The 19,848-nt window shown below is 44.5% G+C and overlaps 1 protein-coding gene across 2 annotated transcripts in view; it reads right to left on the reverse strand.

The window, feature by feature from the left end:
• Positions 1–19,848, reverse strand: part of LOC137656696 (protein zer-1 homolog) — a 98,115-nt gene that overhangs the window by 5,238 nt on the left and 73,029 nt on the right. For both annotated transcript variants that reach the window (XM_068390901.1, XM_068390900.1), the window contains exons 9-11: positions 13,623–13,772; positions 4,893–5,047; positions 4,044–4,141 (exon numbers count right to left, since the gene is read on the reverse strand). In XM_068390901.1, the coding sequence (XP_068247002.1) occupies positions 4,044–4,141; positions 4,893–5,047; positions 13,623–13,772 (403 nt within the window). The remainder of the gene's footprint in view (positions 1–4,043; positions 4,142–4,892; positions 5,048–13,622; positions 13,773–19,848) is intronic.

Raw genomic sequence — 19,848 nt, forward strand, 5'->3', positions numbered from 1 at the left:
CTTTCAATATAAGAAGGAAATGTAAAAATTTAACATTATCATCCAAATTAGTTCTAGTCATTGATACAATTCTAAATTTACAACCAAAATAAACATTCTAGTGTCTTAGCTACAGAGTATGTTTTTCAAACATATGGTAGACAATCTAGAGGGTCAAGAAAACCCTTTGTTTCTGAGAATACAGTGGTCAGTCTCCATGTGGCTATATGTAGCACAAATGGGTTTGGATGAATCTGCTAAGAAACTAGTCGTCTGAGAAGATTGGTTTGTAAGGCAACCTTCTCGAACACTAAGATAACAAAGGCTACAGATGTGTGAATCAATCCATTTGTGGCCAGAAAAGGACAACCAGCTTCATTCTGCTATTGTAAAAGTTTTGAACTTTATCACCATCTGTCGAATCATGGAGAGCAGAGGAAATGGAACAATCCAGACTTGACCTATCTTCTAACAGCAAATCTATCTTACATGCTAAGGGATCTGAGTTCAGGAACTAGTGAACAAAATATTTCTATATTTTTCATTTTGTGATGTTGCAAACATGTCTAAGTTCGGTCGACCTCCACATTTCTAAATTCATAGACATACCAACAGACGTAGAGACAATTCATCTGGAAGAAAATGACTTTTCCCTCAGAACTGATCTGCTAAGGAGATTCAATTTTCCCAGAATAATCTGAGGGAGAAGGTTTATTCCTGCCAAATTTAATACCTATTGGCTTTTGTCTGTACCCTCCTTTATAAGAAAATTATATAAAAACAGATGTTACCAAGGACCTATTCTCGATTATTTTTTTTCTTTAACCGATTGCATAGACATATAAGTTAAAACTGTACATCAATCCCTTGGCTATCACCAGTGTTACGCTCTAAGGCGCCTCCCCATAGCTGAAAATCCACAAGTGTATACAGAAAGCTACAGTATATTTTTTTTCATTATTATAAGCATAAAAATTACTATTTTCAACAAAAAATAATAGAATATGAATAAAAAAAAACTTATAGACAATATAAAGAGGACTCTGCAATATAAATTTAAATATATATTTCTAATTCTGCCACATACTGAGGGAGCGATAGCTGATCTGCGATATGGCGAGGGATTACTGTATATAGTACATTATTCATAAACATATCTCAACTTATATTAAACATTTAAAGCATATCAATTTGAGATTTGCAGACAGTATTTCATTACACCAGAGAAAATCTGGGCATTGCTGGATAGTCTCATTTGTACAGGACTTGTTAAAAAAAATGCATATATGGGGGGGGGATTTTTTTTCTCAAAAACTGATAAAATGCATGTATACCGATTTGCTTGTATTACGAGTTACTCATACATACATACATACATATACCAAGGCACTTCCCCCAATTTTGGGGGGTAGCCGACATCAACAAATGAAACAAAACAAAAAAGTTACACATAAACCAAGGTATTACTGTACTGTATTGCTAAAACCATAATCATTTATAAAATCTAGTTAGAGTAAGACTGGATTGGTTCATCAATTCCTAAACCAAAAATTCCTTAAATCTAAATTACCGGGAATCTATAAATTGCTAAAACAATAAATTTTTCATGGAAAACCATGATTCATAATTAGCTGTTTCTGTTTGCTGAAAAAAGGAATCCTGGACACTTTCATTCTAAGGAAGTGATAATAGTAATAAAATCAAGCAATTAGCTGGTATCCTTGTGCACCCATACACAAATACAGTACAAAGTGTCCAATGCAAAGTGTGAGAACAGTGGAGTAATGGAATAATAAAGTTACCAATTATCTATTTAAAAAGACCTCCTTTAAGCTAACTTATAAACTTTAACAGACAACTAAGAATCAATGATCGGCAGTGGTGAAAAAAAATTGGGTTCACACTACCGTAAGTATCAAGGTTAGATTAAAGATTCATAATTACTTTAGATGGAAAGGTAAATAGATAACCTATACAATCTACCTTAATGAATACATAAATGCAGGGTATAATCTCATTTGAGATAGTCCATCATTTACATTCCCCAGTTGTATCAGACAAGGTTTGTTTTGAAGCAATATCGTATTAATTTTCATCTGAAGGATTAATTCTCTGAGCTAAAGCTCTTATTTGGGTATGATTATCCCATAACAAATCAAGCCAAGGATACCCTTCTTAGTATTAATCCCCAAGACACTAGAGCAGGATGATGTAAAGTCGGAAATTCAGGACCAGCCATGTTGGTTATAACACTAAGGCAATCACTGAGTATTTCATTTGGTCACAACTAGATAAAAAAAAAATAGTCAGAAGCTTACACCAGGGTAATTAAAAGGAGAAACAGAATTCAACCACTTTGTAAGATGTGTGGTAAATTCATAAAGGCGCTACTTTATTTCTTTTACTATAACCTAGCCATAATAAGACAATCTTACCCCCAGGCTATTTGGAAATTTCCAATCCTTAACCCCCAGGGGGTTATTTTTTTCCCAGCACATTTTGCAGTATATATTTTTTTAATTGCTCTAACAGCCTTAATTTTTGTCAGAGAGAGGTCAGATTGGTCTCATTCTCTTGGAAAATGCCTGAATTTTCTCAAAAAATTATCAAAAATATATAAAAAAATTTTTTTATAGTATTTCTTTGCAAGGACTTACCGGTACGTACATGGGGGTAAAGGGATGGCTTTTGTGAAACGTACCAGTACGTCCTTTGGGGGTAAAAGGGTTAAGCCTGAATTATGATAGATGGACCCAAAGAGGACTGATGGAATACAGTACCAAAAACCCAACTCCTATTAATCAATCCTTCATGCTCCCTACCCTGGGATAACAACCTTCTGTGAGCAAAAAACTAGACAATATAACAACCACATCAGAGCAGATGATCAAACAGGACCCTCATGTGGATTAATTAACTCATTTGAAACATAATGATTGGTGCTTATCCATGGTAACCTTTCAGCAACGCATAACACAGTATTTACATCATGTTTATAACACATTTCATCCTTCTTGTGACATTTGAGGGCCTTGATTCTATTTCAAACAATATATCAAAATGTACCATAATCATGCAAGAAATGGCTGATTTAACTTTATCTTAACCCTTTTACCCCCAAAGGACATACTGGTACGTTTCACAAAAGCCATCCCTTTACCCCCATGGACGTACCGGTACGTCCTTGCAAAAAAATGCTATAAAAATTTTTTTTTCATATTTTTGATAAGTTTTTGAGAAAATTCAGGCATTTTCCAAGAGAATGAGACCAACCTGACCTCTCTATGACAAAAATTAAGGCTATTAGAGCAATTTAAAAAAATATACTGCAAAATGTGCTGGGAAAAAAATAACCCCCTGGGGGTTAAGGGTTGGAAATTTCCAAATAGCCTGGGGGTAAAAGGGTTAAAGAGAGGTAAAATGTTAATTGTCTTCATTATTATTATCATTTAACCAAGTCAGAGTACCTGACCCTCAAATGGGCTGGCCAAAACAAATTTATATTACTTATTGTCAGGCTGGGAGGAACGTAGAGAGGAGACGTCCCCTTTTTTGTTTCATTTGTTTGATGTCGGCTACCCCCCAAAATTGGGGGAAGTGCCTTGGTATATGTATGTATGTATTGTACTTCTTTTGTTATGCTCATGAATTTTGTATATCAATATTCAATAGAGAAGGCATCTATAAAGTTTATCAAACAAAATGAAATAATCACCAACATTCCTGAAGGAGAAAATAAGAGTTAAAAAGTCAGTAGGATACATATAACATCAATCAACAAGATAACTATCTTGAATAAAGGGTCATTGCAATTAGTTCACTAACCAAGTGTGTAAATAGTCTAGAAAGAGAGACTAGCTTGGCAACTCTACTGTTTTAAAAAATAAGGGTGCGTATTTTGATTGAGGACTGATCACTCAACTATCTTTTTTCATCTCTCCTACTCTCCTTAGTAAATGCAACTTACAACAATTGAATAGCAACCATGATTATAATAAAATGCTTTAGTTTAGAGGCATACTGGTTTCGGAAAAAATGCATATGAGTGAGTGTTTCATACTTACGGTAAACTCTTGTCAGATTTGCAAGTGCCCACGCTGCCCAATGCTGACACTGTGGTGTGTGGTAAACTTCCAGAAGCCTCAAAATTGGCTCAAAGGACCTGCCAAAGCATAAACATATTATTTACATAGATTACTAAATATTTTCAATACAGTAAGCCTATACCATCTTCTCAAGGTTTAAGACGCGGTATGAAGTTAATTATAAGTCTTGCCTTCCCTATCGTAAGACTCAATACTGCACAGTATTCTAAAAGTTTTATTCCAGCTCTGCTAGATTGTGAAATATTCTTAATCTGGCTGTTGAATTGGTGGTCCTTCAGAAGTTCAAAATAACTCCAAATTATTTTCTGTTGTACAGGTCGTAAGTCTCGTTTCATAGCTTATATATGAATGATTTAGTTTAGTAATCTAATAATATAACAATAATCAAACTTGTTAAATGATTTTGACCTCAATAGCAAAATTATAAATGAAAAATTAAACACCTATCCAAAATCAGATTTGGTGAATATTCACATATATATAAAGCATCAGATATTCAAAAGATTATGTTCTAAATGAAAACAATGTATTCCACTTCTTAAGTAGTTAAATATTCACATATTTTTCCTCTCATTTTTATGATACATCATCTTGTATATATATTTTTTCAAGATGTTTTACAATTCTTCTCTTGAATATGCTTGCAAAAGTAAATTTTCATAAAATAAAGTATTTTTTGTCTAATTATTGTCACTATCTTACAGCATATTATTTACTTAACATTTTAAACGTACATACTCTTAACACACAAATTTAACATTAAAATAACTGTAAACAGTCATAAAGCTCTATTGTACATTGACAAACCTGTAATTAATGTTTCTCTTCGACTTCAAATCCCATCTTTCAATGGCTGCAACCATTCTCTCCAAGACTTCAGCTCTTGTGGGTTTTTTTATAGTCCAAGTTTCGACTCCACCACTTGCAATGTGTGATAAAACACCTGCTGCATTATAACTAACCTGTGAAATATCTTAAAGAGTCAAACCATGGTAAATGAATGGAATAAAATGCTATTAAATATTTCATCACCTAAATCCTTGCAGATTCACTTTGGCCAAAGTACAAATTGAGAAAATGCATTGTTAATTTCAAGAATACTAAAAAAATATGCAAATCTATACAAGAGAAAGTGAAAACAGATCTGAATTCTTTTAGTATTATCAATGACTATTTTCAAGTATTAAATAATTTTCAGGAAAATTAAAAATTCTTCCCACTCCTCAAGTATCAATTATACAGTAGTCAGAACAATCACAAATTTCTAAAGTAGCCTAATTTGTATTTCTCATTATTATACAAATCTGTATACTTTAACAGTATGTTATCATAGGAAATTTGTTGTTATAATGTGTAACAATATGTCGGTAGTTACTGACGGGTGGAAAGAAAGCCCGTCGCCTCCTCAGCTTATGGGACATGCTATTCCTCTTGAAATATACTGTCCTTGGAGTGGTATGTACCCTTCTCAGGTTTACGGAGAGGCGTACGCAGGGAGAACGTTGGCAACAAAAAGTTTTGTTGGTCGGTCTTTTCAGAAGACCTCTTATTCTTCAGGCGAAGCTCATACCAATTGCAATCAAATTCATTTTCATTCTGCCTTCAATTTATTTTATTATTTTTAATTGAGTTCCAAACAGTAATTGATCTTCTTTGCTTCTTAGCAAATCCTGAAGGAGTTACACTCTTCCTTTTCTCAGACATCTTGAGAAATACGAGAATACGTACGAAAGCGTGACTAAAAATACACAATCGAATGCTACAATATGAGATGTAGATAAGAACACGTGATGCTGGGACTGGGAGAGCTACTGAGATGATAGATTGGCTGCCAATTGCCTTCGCCCAACATATCGAACACATCCTGCGCACATTTACACACACGACTGTACTGCTACTGCATATTCGTAATTTTAAGATGGTCGCTAAATAAATATCGCTGTCTCAATAAAATTTACCTTTGAATTAACATTGAACAAGAGGTCGTTCTATGAGTACCTGTACTGTACTCAGTGTGCTGGCAAGGGGGAAGGGCTTCCCTGCCACAAGCCAGTACTATACAGTAACTACCGACACCGCATTATAAATCATAACAGGCGACTCCAAGCTATGTTGATAACATACTTCAATATTAAAGGACAAAGATTTGTATTAGTGTAGGAGCAAACATATCTTAAACCCTTTAAGGATCATATAACATCAATAATCCTTCTAAACATGAGATTGTTTGAGCTTATAACAAAAAAAATGTTATTTTTATTAATAAAATAAATTTTTGAATATACTTACCCGATAATCATGTAGCTGTCAACTCCGTTGCCCGACAGAATTCTATGGAGGGATACGCCAGCTATCACAATACTAGAAGGGGGTGTATTTACCAGCGCCACCTGTGGCCAGGTACTCAAGTACTTCTTGTTGACACCTCCTCAATTATTCCTCGGTCCACTGGTTCTCTATGGGGAGGAAGGGAGGGTCGATTAAATCATGATTATCGGGTAAGTATATTCAAAAATTTATTTTATTAATAAAAATAACATTTTTCAATATTAAACTTACCCGATAATCATGTAGCTGATTCACACCCAGGGGGGTGGGTGAAAACCAGTGTACAAGATTAAAGGATAGCTAAGTATCCCATATTTCATATAATCAGTTATCCACAATAACAATGAAATAATAAGTACCTGGTAAGGAAGTCGACTTGAACCGTTACTCTGCCTTTAATAAGATCGTCTTCCTTACTGAGCGCAGCGTTCCTCTTGGGAGGCTGAATCAACTCAAAGGTGCTAAAGTATACAGGGCTGCAACCCATACTAAAGGACCTCATCACAACCTTTAACCTTGGCGCTTCTCAAGAAAGAATTGACCACCCGCCAAATCAACAAGGATGTGGAAGGCTTCTTAGCCGACCGTACAACCCATAAAAAGTATTCAAGAGAAAGGTTAAAAAGTTATGGGATTATGGGAATGTAGTGGCTGAGCCCTCGCCTACTACTGCATTCGTTGCTACGAATAGACCCAGGGTGTAGCAGTACTCGTAAAGAGACTGGACATCTTTGAGATAGAATGATGCGAACACTGACTTGTTTCTCCAATAGGTTGCATCCATAACACTCTGCAGAGAACGGTTCTGTTTGAAGGCCACTGAAGTAGCCACAGCTCTCACTTCATGTGTCCTTACCTTCAGCAAAGCAAGGTCTTCTTCCTTCAGATGAGAATTTGCTTCTCTAATCAGAAGCCTGATGTAGTAAGAAACTGAGTTCTTAGACATTGGTAGAGAAGGCTTCTTGATAGCACACCATAAGGCTTCTGATTGTCCTCGTAATGGTTTTGACCTTTAGATAGTACTTAAGAGCTCTAACTGGGCAAAGTACTCTCTCCAGTTCGTTCCCCACCATGTTGGACAGGCTTGGGATCTCGAACGACTTAGGCCAAGGACGGGAAGGAAGCTCGTTTTTAGCCAAAAACCGAGCTGTAAGGAACATGTAGCCGTTTCAGATGTGAAACCTATGTTCCTGCTGAAGGCGTGGATCTCACTTACTCTTTTACCTGTTGCTAAGCACACGAGGAAAAGAGTTTTTTAAATGTGAGGTCCTTAAAAGAGGCTGATTGGAGCGGTTCAAATCCTGATGACATTAGGAACCTTAGGACCACGTCTAGATTCCAGCCTGGAGTGGACAACCGACGTTCCTTTGAGGTCTCAAAAGACCTAAGGAGGTCCTGTAGATCTTTGTTGGAGGAAAGATCCAAGCCTCTGTGGCGGAAAACCGCTGCCAACAAACTTCTGTAACCCTTGATCGTAGGAGCTGATAGGGAGCTTACGTTCCTTAGATGTAACAGGAAGTCAGCAATCTGGGTTACATTGGTACTGGTTGAGGAAAACTGCATTGGCCTTGCACCAGCTTCGGAAGACTTCCCATAAAGACTGATAGACTCTGAGAGTGGATGTCGTCCTTGCTCTGGCAATCGCTCTGGCTGCCTCCTTCGAAAAGCCTCTAGCTCTTGAGAGTCTTTCGATAGTCTGAAGGCAGTCAGACGAAGAGCGTAGAGGTTGGGTGTACCTTCTTTACGTGAGGTTGACGCAGAAGGTCCACTCTAGGAGGAAGAGTCCTGGGAACGTCGACCAGCCATTGCAGTACCTCAGTGAACCATTCTCTCGCGGGCCAGAGGGGAGCAACCAACGTCAGCCGTGTCCCTTTGTGAGAGGCGAACTTCTGAAGTACCCTGTTGACAATCTTGAACGGCGGGAATGCATACAGGTTGAGATGGGACCAATCCAGCAGAAAGGCATCCACGCGAACTGCTGCTGGGTCTGGAATCGGAGAACAATACAAGAGGAGCCTCTTGGTCATCGAGGTAGCGAATAGATCTATGGTTGGCTGACCCCACAGGGCCCAAAGTCTGCTGCAAACATTCTTGTGAAGGGTCCACTCTGTGGGGAAGACCTGACCCTTCCGGCTGAGGCGATCTGCCATGACATTCATATCGCCCTGAATGAGCCTCGTTACCAGCGTGAGCTTTCGATCTTTTGACCAAATGAGGAGGTCCCTTGCGATCTAGAACAACTTCCTCGAATGAGTCCCTCCCTGCTTGGAGATGTAAGCCAAGGCTGTGGTGTAGTCGGAGTTCACCTCCACCACCTTGTTAAGCTGGAGGGACTTGAAGTTTATCAAGGCCAAATGAACTGCCAACAACTCCTTGCAATAGATGTGAAGTGTCCTTTGCTCCTGATTCCATGTTCCCGAGCATTCCTGTCCGTCCAGTGTCGCACCCCAGCCCGTGTCCGATGCGTCCGAGAAGAGACGGTGGTCGGAGGACTGAACAGCCAATGGTAGACCTTCCTTGAGAAGAATGCTGTTCTTCCACCACGTTAGAGTAGACCTCATCTCTTCGGAAACAGGAACTGAGCCCGTCTCTAGCGTCATGTCCTTTATCCAGTGAGCAGCTAGATGATACTGAAGGGGGCGGAGGTGGAGTCTCCCTAACTCGATGAACAGGGCCAGCGATGAAAGTGTCCCTGTTAGACTCATCCACTGCCTGACTAAGCATCGGTTCCTTCTCAGCATGCTCTGGATGCATTCTAGGGCTTGGAAGATCCTTGGGGCCGACGGACAAGTCGGAAAAGCTCGACTCTGAAGATCCATACCCAAGGAGACAATGGTCTGGGATGGAACGAGCTGAGACTCCTCAAAATTGACCAGGAGGCCCAGTTCCTTGGTCAGATCCATAGTCCATTTGAAAATCTCCAGACAGCGACGACTTGAGGGAGCTCTTAAAAGCCAGTCGTCTGACGGAGCCGGACACAAGATCATGATACTGCTGCACAGTCTGTAAACTGTCAATCATGGGCAAGCGAGGAAGTACAGTGACAACCCGAATTTGTCTAGACTGTCTGGGTCGTACAGACAACTCCTTAACGGGTTGCTGAGGTTGCCCACTGCGTCACAACAAGTCCCTTCTGTTGGTTGTTGAACGTCTTCCCCGTGACACATTGACTCCGTAAACAAAAAATCCTCTAACAAGGACTAAGCTTGGACTGCATGTCATGCAACACAGCTCAAGGTCTATGGGAGCAGGTGTGGTAACAGACGGGATTAGCGGCTGAAGTGTAACCATTACCTTCCCTGTAAGCATGTTATGCTTAAATAAAAGTCCATAAGAGGTTATGCAGCAAAAGGCTCCCTCCAAATGACAGAGTCCTCAAGGGAATATCAGAAGGAGGGAGAAAAGAACTTTCTCATCTACAGGGACCTTATCCTAGAAAAGCTAAGTTCTCTGAGTGAGGGTTCACTGGTGCAAAGCAGCAGACTAGAAGGCAACGTTATGAAACTGCTTGACAGTCTAGTGAGTTGGCAACAACCCAAGATGTGTTGAGAAGCATGCGGTAAGGTATGCAGAGCATGATGTATGCAGAGTATGCTGTATGCAGAGCATGCTGTATGTAGAGCATGTTGTATGCAGAGCATGCTGAATGCAGAGCATGCTGTATGCAGAGCATGTTGTATGCAGAGCATGCTGAATGCAGAGCATGCTGAATGCTGAGCATGTAGTAAGTAGAGCCTGCTGTAAGCAGAGCCTGCTGAAAGGAAAGCAGAGCGTGTGCATGGCGTTTAACATTTCTCAGAAATTCCATGACCAGTGCTAGAGTGCTTTATGCATGCTTGCATGGGGTTAAACCATGGTATGCTGAACAGCAGAGTCAGAACGAGCTGGAACAACAACAGAGGTTTCCTCAACTTGAGGGAAAACCTGAGGTTCAGACTGCATAGGCTGAACAACAGACGGAGCAGAAGGCAGGTGCAAGGGTGAAGGAGGTTGACTCCTAGCAAGAGTTGCACCCAAGGATTGCACCAGCTGAGCGGAGGACGGAGGCGGAGTAGTCCGTTCCTGTTCCTGAGAGATGAGTGGAGCATGAGAAGGTTGAGGCTGCGCAGAACAAGGTAAAGTTCTAGCAAGCTGAGGCTCCTGAGGCGCAAGTGCATGGTGTAGATGAGCTTGCCTAGATGAGGGTTGAACTCGGTGCAGCGCTGGTTGAGCAGACAGACTCACGGAGGGGAGAGGTTGTTGTACCCCAACCGAGAGTTGCACCACTGGTGGAGCAGCAAGGGGAGGAGGAGGAAGAGTGTAACTCTCCTGATCCCAAAGCAAGGGTTGCCTTAAAGAAGGCTGAGGCTGAACAACACTGTGAACAGCAAACTCCGAAAGTGGTTCAACATCGTACGCCTGGCAGATGGTGCTGCGACCAGGCGGAGCAGGTGCAGGCTGGGCGAGCACAGGCGGAGCAGGTGCAGGCTGGGCGAGCACAGGTGCAGCGAGAACAGGTGGAGGGAGTGCAGGAGGTGCAACACTCTCAGCCCGACACTCACGCATCAAGTCCAAAAGCTGTGCTTGCATGGACTGTAGTAGAGTCCACAACATCATACGCCTGGCAGATGGTACTGTGATTAGGCGGAGCGAGTGTAGGAGGAGGGAGTGTAGGCGGAGGCGGAGGAGCAACACTCTCAGCCCGACACTCACTCATCAAGTCCGAAAGCTGTGCTTGCATGGACTGTAGTAGAGTCCACAACATCGTACGCCTGGCAGATGGTACTGTGATCAGGCGGAGCGAGTGTAGGAGGAGGGAGTGTAGGCGGAGGCGGAGGAGCAACACTCTCAGCCCGACACTCACTCATCAAGTCCGAAAGCTGTGCTTGCATGGACTGTAGTAGAGTTCACAACATCGTACGCCTGGCAGATGGTGCTGCGACCAGGCGGAGCAGGTGCAGGCTGGGCGAGCACAGGCGGAGCAGGTGCAGGCTGGGCGAGCACAGGTGCAGCGAGAACAGGTGGAGGGAGTGCAGGCGGTGCAACACTCTCAGCCCGACACTCACGCATCAAGACCGAAAGTTGTGACTGTATGGACTGCAGTAGAGTTAACTTGGGGTCGGCAGACACTAAGTTCTGCTGAGGTAAAGCCTTAACAGCAGAGATCTGTTGTGGCAGAACCTTACTCCTCTTAGTCGGAGTGTAATCAACTGATGACTGAGGAGAGTCAGAGCTAACCCAATGACTGCATTCGGGTTGTGAACTTTAACTTCGTACGTCTGGCATAGGTCTGGACTTAACGTTTAAGAAGTCTTGAGACCTGAGACCAGCGTTACTCTGCCTTTATTTTCTCCCCTAATCTCTTCTGCAGACGAGCAAAATAAGGGCTCAATCGTCTGCGGGTGGGAGTGACGGTCTCGGTAAGACACGCCCACAACCACCGAGAATACTTCTGTGCGCCGATCAAGGCCTGCTGAACCCTTATGCCCTTCGACATTGCTTCTCCCCTGGGCTTGGGAGCTTGCAAGAGGTCCCGGACTGGGAGGACGACTGGCGCGCACAAAAGTACCCTCACGCACTAATCACTTATCACTTTGATTTCTGTTTGCACTTATTTCACTGAACTCGAAACTTTAAGTGGTTTGTACCTGAAATACGCAATTCTATCCTTTCTCAAAGTTAGTAATTGCGAAAACAGAATTACAATGTAACAGAAAAATCTAATGAAAGATAAATCAGTGGTTGGAAAGAGACTAAACACTAGATCACTCTAGAAACGTTTAGTTTCTTCCCCTAAAGAGACTAGGGAGAAGAGCAAAAAAAAAAAAACGATAACGACGTTACTCGTACGCCTGGCAGGCTTGAATGAAACGTTTATCCTCTTTCTCCCTCCGTCTCTATCTCTCTCTCTCTCTCTCTCTCTTGACTTAGAACCTGAGAGAAGAGCCCAATCATATATATCGTTAAAACATATTATTGTTAAAGGAAAAAAAACTGAAAAGTTCCTTTATTAGGATCAAAACCATTAAGTTAAGAAAGAATGAACAAAACGCTAGACACGGTTACTCTTACTGCAACGTGAAACCGTGAACATTCTTTCTCTATCGTAACGATAGAGTGCAAGTTGAACGTTCTGAACGTCAACAACTGCAGAGACAAAACAAAACGTTAGTTCAGCTTTGAAAACAGTACGAGACTGTCAAAGAAAATCTTTCAAACTCTGTGGCGGAAATAGCATAATATGTTAACAGGTAAAACCGAAATGACGGGCTCAAAGTTTATTAACTTCGGTAAAAGACCGCCTACTATTAGGAAGGTCGAATATAAACAAATATAAAAATTAATTTTAATGAGTTTATAATAAAAGGAAGTTAATCGAAGAGGCCTATAAGAGGCGGAGAGATATAAAATAAATCTATAACTTTTGTTAAGCAAAATTAAGAAAGAGAGTCTATACTCTCTTAGACACCAACACTTCCGTCTAAGGGAAGGGTCGGCCATTGAAAGGTGAACGAGAGTTCATACTCTCTCGTCACCAAAATTAATCAAATTAATTCCAAAAGCTAACTAAGCTAATATAGAAGTTTTCCAGTAAAGCGACAGCCGAAATCAAAGAGAAATACTTCACCAAAGTCGTGAAAATACTCCAAGAACATAAGCGTATCCCAGAACGTCTTGCCGGAAGCACGACAGAGGAATAATTGAGGAGGTGTCAACAAGAAGTACTTGAGTACCTGGCCACAGGTGGCGCTGGTAAATACACCCCCTTCTAGTATTGTGATAGCTGGCGTATCCCTCCATAGAATTCTGTCGGGCAACGGAGTTGACAGCTACATGATTATCGGGTAAGTTTAATATTGAAAAATCTGTAGTAATCATTTTCAGCATCTTTATGCTTATAGAGGTGGAATATAGATTTTCCTGACCACTTTTGAGCCCACAGAGCAAAGACTTGAATGCTCCTAATTCATACTAGAGGCCTATTTGTACACTCAGAGCAAAATAGGAAACACAAAGTACTTGCTTCATTCACATGATCTATGTAAATAAAAAATTAACAAAAAAATTATTCACCTCCTCAGTCCCCTTTATCATTATAACAATTTTTAACTGAAAATTTATGATCCTTTATGATCAAAGATATTGTGCCCTGAAATGAAGAAAATTTCATTACCTCTAAAATAAAAGCTAAAATGCTTAAGTCATTTCAGAAAAAATAATATAACATACCTCGATACCATCCGAATTTGAATCTAGGAGGTCAGCAAAAGTAGTCATGAGGTCAGGGGTCATGAGACGAGGCCTCAATTCCCTAACTTCAGCTACGTTACCGAGAAGGCCCATCATATTGCGTAGCAACTCATGTTTATCGGGGAATTCCTGAAAAACAAAATAAAATCAACAAAAAAGTAGTGATTCTTGATTGCAAATCTACAGTACTTTTGAGAAACACCCAGTCTGTTTCTTCTTCAATTGCATATTTTTTTTTTTTATGATTTCTCATTTATATTTAATTAGCAACTTCTAAATTTTCTTTCCACACTATACTGGTTTCCCTGTTGGAACCCTTGGGATTGTCACATCTGGCTTTTCCCATAAGGGTTATAATTTGGATAGTGGTAGTAACAATAATAACAATAATCCTTTAACATGACCAGTAAGTAAATAACATTTCTAGACTCAGGATTAGTTACTGAAAAAATGGAAAATCAATTATAAAATTTGTTATTTCCAGCTAACTCAACAGAGATACCACCCCAAAAAAACTACAATTTCCCATTCTCTCCTTCAAGAGCCCATGCCTCTTGCCCATCAAAATGACATTTGGTGAGATAGTAACTAGAAGTAAGGTTTGACCTCACCTGCTTTAGTTAGTCTCAAACTTGCAACTAACATGCTATCCGCTTGAAATCATTAGTTAACAGAGAGGAGGGGAGATATGCATGTGAATATAAATCAAATATAGAAATAAATTTTATCATTAAAATTACACGGAAGCATGTCATGAAGGAAAGAAATACTGTGACAAATTTGGTAGTAATTTATATTTTTCTTAACTATACAGATCTGAGTTCTTTACATAGGAGCATTGCTTCAGCAAAGTTGGAAACATCACAAATTTTAAGTAATTTGTATTTTTCCTAACAGTACTTACCTCGAACTACTTTCTTAGGAGTATCTGGGATCTCCTCCCCTCCAACCAGAGTTTTGTGTAGTTCACCCTAAAGCCATTTTCTATGGGGGGTAACCTCAGGGGGAGTGATACGCGCCCTGAGGCTAACCCTGGGTCAGAGAGCATGCCTGCTCAGGTCTCGACCTCCAGTAAGTTCTTGATAGCTAAGGTCTCTAAGAATAACAGGGGACACTCGGGGAAGGCAGGGTGGGCCATTACCCGAAAGTAGTTCGAAGTAAGTACTGTTAGGAAAAATACAAATTACTTAAAATTTGTGATTTATTCCAACACGAAGTACTTACCTCGAACTACTTTCTTAGGAGACTTATACTTTAGGAGGTGGGCGTGGCCCTAAAAAGTTCTTGAGACCGTGCTGAGGAATATCCAGAGACCTAGAAAGGAGGCTAGGTCATGTTGACCCCATAGAAAATCGATCAAGAGGAAACTACACAAAAACCCACCATAGTGTCTAAGAAACTCGCCTGTGCAAGAAATCCTAAGGGACATGTCTTCCCCCCGTTGAGGTACTCGTCTCTGGCTCAGGGCCCTCTCAGAGCCCACTTGAAGTGGAAAAAGGGAAAGAAAGTACAAGGGGGTTTAAGGAACGAACCTGTGTCTCTTGTGCTTGTTACCCCCGGTTATCACTGAGGCTATGCCTTGAAACCGTTTGGAGCGCGGAAACGACGGTACCTATCGAGAACCCGTCCAGGGATTTTCTTGAATAGTCCTTCAAATAGTGAGCCGTGAAGGTAGACTGGTTGGCCCAGGTGCCTGCCCTTAGGATCTAGCCCACTGCCATATTCTTCTCGAAAGCCAATGTAGTACTAAGGCCCCTAATGTCATGGGGCCTGGGCTTCCCCGGCAGGGGGATTCCTGCCTTACTATAGGCCCTGATGATGACCTGCCGCAACCAGAAGGAGATGGTATTCTTCGAGACTGGCTTCTTCACGAGGCCTGTGGAAACAAAAATGCTTTTGATCCCGAGCCAGAGTTTGGCTGTCCTTTCCAAGTATTTCCTCACCGCCCTGACGGGGCACAGGCGCAAATCCCTCGCGTCGTCCGACCGGGGCATTGCCGGAATTGAGAAACCCTCAAATCTGGGGTCCCACACGGCAGGATTCTGGGTCTTAGCTACAAAGGAAGGGACGAACTTGAACGTGACTTCTCGCCAACCTTTTGAGTGAGCCACTTCGTAGGACAGACCATGTATCTCGCCTACCCGTTTAGCTGACGCTAACGCCAGCAAGAAAACTGTCTTGAGAATGAGATCCCTGTCCACAATGTCTTTCAGGGGTTCGAACGGGGGTTCGGATAACATTTTCAGGACCCTTGCCACGTCCCATTGTGGCACCTTCACAGCTTGCGGGGGGCATGATTGCTCAAAACTTTTAATGAGCATTGAGATATGTCTGGAGTTACCCAGGTCTATGCCTTTCAGGAGAAAAACTTGGCCCAGAGCAGCGCGGACTCCCTTGATGGCTGGGATGGACATGTTGACCACGTCCCTGAGGTAAACTAGGAAGTACGCTACCTGCGGGATGGAGGCCTTCAGGGGCCTGATGTCCCTAGCGGTGCGCCATTTGGTAAAGGTGGCCCACTTAGCCTGGTAGACCGCTGCTGATGACCGTCTCAGGTAGCCCGACATCCTCGTTGCTGTACTCGACGAATAGCCCTCCCTCCTCAGGAGGCGCTCGATAACCTCCACGCGTGAAGGCGAAGGGACCGAGGATTCTCGTGGAATCTTTGGAAGTGTGGTTGCCGGAGAAGGTCTGGCCTGTCCGGAAGGGGCCAGGGCGGCTGTTGTGCTAACTCCCTTAGGTCCCCGAACCATTCTCTCTCCGGCCACCAGGGCGCTACCAAAGTCATCCACAGGTTGTTCGCCCTTCTTACTCTGTTGAGGACCTGCCTGAGCATCCCGAAGGGGGGAAAAGCGTACACGTCGAGATTGTCCCAAGGATATTGGAAGGCGTCCTCGAACGCCGCTTTTGGGTCTGGTACAGGAGAACAGAACACGAGGAGTTGGGTGTTCAGCCTTGTTATGAAGAGGTCCATCACCGGAGAACCCCATATCTGAATGACAGTCCTGGGTACTTCCGGGTGCAGACACCATCCGGACCCTACCACTTGCCCCATCCTGCTGAGGCCGTCGGCGAGGACGTTCCTTTTCCCTGGAATGAACCTTGCTCAGATTCTGATCTGCTCCACTCCAGAAGTTGTAACGTGAGGATGCACAGCTCCTTCGACCTTAGGCCTCCCTGTTTCTTTATGTAAGCTACCACCGTGGCGTTGTCGCACATCAACGCCACGGTGTTTCCCCAGAGTAGGTGTACAAACTCCTGGCACGCTCTTCGTACTGCCCTCATCTCTAGTACGTTTATGTGCTGGGTCTTCTCTAGGGCTGTCCAGTTCCCTCTTGGTGACTTCCCTAGGAGATGGGCACCCCACCCCTCCTTCGATGCGTCCGTGAACAGTAGCATCTCCGGAGGGTCGGCTGTAAAGGGCATCCCTTTGAGGGTGTTCGTCCTGCAACTCCACCATTCTAGGACCCGTTTCATCTTCGGGAACACCGGGACCACTCTGTGGGGGGAGTCCGTTTGGTTCCAGCTTTCCTTCAGGTTCCATTGGACCTCCCTGAGCTTTAGCCTGCCCTGGGGGACCAGTTTCTCCAACGACACAAGGTGGCCTATCAGCCTCTGCCAGTCCTTCGCTCTCCTAGGTTGGTCCGTCAGGAAGGGGCGGAGGACCTGGTCTAAGTTGTCCAGCCTGTCCGCGGAGGGGAAGGCTTTCACTAACCGGGAATCCAGAACCATTCCGAGGTAGGTCATCCTGGTGGAGGGTATCAGTTGGGACTTCTTTAGGTTGGTGATCCCCAGAACGTTGCAGAACCACAACAACATCGCGCCTTGCTCCTTCAGTACTTCCTCTGAGGCTGAAAGTAACAACCAGTCGTCTAGGTAACGAATCAGGCGAATGCCCTGTTCGTGTGCCCAGACTGAGACCATTGTGAAGACCCTCGTGAAAACTTGGGGGGCAGCGGACAGCCCGAAGCAGAGGGTCTTGAACTGCAACGTTTGGGTATCCCATTTTACCCGTAGGTACTTCCTGCTGGAGGGATGAACCGGGATTTGGAAGTAAGCATGCTTGAGATCTACTGACATCATGAAGTCCCCTTCTTTCAAGGACGCCAAGACTGACTTCGGAGTATCCATTTTGAAGTCGGTCTTGCAGACGAACTTGTTGAGGGCTAAGAGGTCTATGACCGGTCTCCACCCTCCTGTCGCTTTCTCCACCAGGAACAGCCTGCTGTAGAACCCCAGACCTGGGTCCTGGACAAGTTCCAATGCCCCTTTTGCCAACATCGCTGAGACCTCTCCCTGCAGAGCTGTCTGTTTCAAGGGATCCTTGGGGGCTAGCCACTCCGCCTGCTGGTCTGGCATCAGAGGTGGAGGGTCCACTAGGAAGGGCAACCTGTACCCTTCCTTCAGTACTGTCATGGTCCACGGGTCTGCCCCATGGTCTTCCCATGCTTGCCAAGAATGTTTGAGGCATCCCCCCACCTGAGGCTTCGGCAGGAGTAGAGGGCCTCCCTCCCTATCTTCTCCTTGAGGAGCGGCCTGAACGCCCTCTTCTGGACGCTGCGAACGACGGCCTATAGGCGGCTTGGGTCAAGGCTGATCCCTTACGGGAGGGCTGAGACAACTGGGACCAGGCCGTAGCCGAGTTGTCTCTCCTGGGCTGGCTAGGAGAGACCTGAGGAGGGTGAGGCGCGTCGACGGAGGACCTTCTGTACGCCGGCCTTCTGACCGGGTGGGGCCTGGCCTCGTACGGTTCCTTCAACCTTCTAACTCTCTCCATTGACTCCTCCGCTGCCTTCGGGGAAAAGATCGCGTCGTCCCACAGGGTCAGGTTCCTCAGAGACCTCGCCTCTCTGTCTGGAAGCCTCCTAGTAAGCTTGCTTAATACGGTGTCCCTCCTCCGTAGGACCCAGTTGGCGGCCAAAGCTAGCGACTGGAAGGAGAGGAATTTCAGGGCCTTACCTCCCGAACTGATAAGTTCCTTGAGTAAGGCCAGGGTTTCCGGTACCGTCAGATCGTAAGAGGACCGTACACCCACCAGTCCAGCCAAGAGGAGACGTTGACTAAGTCCTTCGAAATCTCCTCCATTATGACCGCCTCCGAAGGAGAGAAGCAGATCGGAACCGTGGACGCCCTTTCTTCTGAGGCTCCCTGCCCCAACACGGTGAGTGCTGGCTTCAGTGCACAGGCACCTGCTCGCTGTCCCTCTGGGAGGTAAAACTTGCTCTGGGACTTCAGGCCCTGGAGCAGCTTGGAAGTGCTCTGGTTCTTGGGTGCCTCGGCGTGGTTGGCCACGATCCTATCCAAGTGGGCTCTACCCAACTTAACGTCCCGCGCTAAAGGAAGAGCCAAGGAGGGCCCCTGCTGGACCGGAGCGTCCACTATCCTGTTGAGGCTGGAACGCCATGCATCTTCGCAGGAGGGTTCCGACACGTCCAGCCTGTGGTGGCTCCTGATGAGGCCTATCACCCTCCGATAGGCCGATACCTCCGCTGCCGACCCCTCTCCATGGTCGTCGAGATCCTCCGAAGGGCGAGCCGACGCATGTGGCGGGGGTACTCCGACGGAGGACCTCACACGTGGCGGAGTCCTGGACCGACGGTCTCGTTGGGGTTCACGTTGAAGGACGGGCATCGCCGTCGGGACGGGGACCTCCGTCCTAGGTCCATCATCTCTTCCGGAGGTTCTCGTATCTGCGGGCCTGCCCGTCGAGGAAAGCCGAGGGCCGCGCTCATGACGAGCTAGGTGGCCTTTGGAGGTCAGGACTCACCTGCCAGACTGAAGGGGCGACTCTCTCCGCTGGGCGGATGGAGCTGGAACCTTCGCGGTCTTACGCCTGTCGACTGGAACCTGCCATGATGAGTCCCTCCGTCGGGTGCCACTGCTGCCGGAGGAGTATCTATCCGGGGAGCTCGTCCTCGGACACCAACTTGAAGGGAACGGCACCGCAGCTAGCTCCAGCAGCATGTCGCGGTGGACCATCACCCACTCACTGCTCTTGGGGGATCCTAGGCGCCGACTCTCGTGGCGCGACATCTTCCTGCGAGACTGAGCTTCCTCAGCGCCTCGTCCTCCGAAGAGCAGGAAAGTTCCTCCACTGAGGAGACCGACGACTTGTAGGCCCTCTTCGAAGACCTCGCCTCCCTCGCTGGTGTAGGAGGATTCCTGCGACGCTCCGTGGAAGACGACGCCTGCAAAAACACCTCCG

Source organism: Palaemon carinicauda, chromosome 17 (genome assembly GCF_036898095.1).
Source record: "Palaemon carinicauda isolate YSFRI2023 chromosome 17, ASM3689809v2, whole genome shotgun sequence".
NCBI classification, from domain to species: domain Eukaryota; kingdom Metazoa; phylum Arthropoda; class Malacostraca; order Decapoda; family Palaemonidae; genus Palaemon; species Palaemon carinicauda.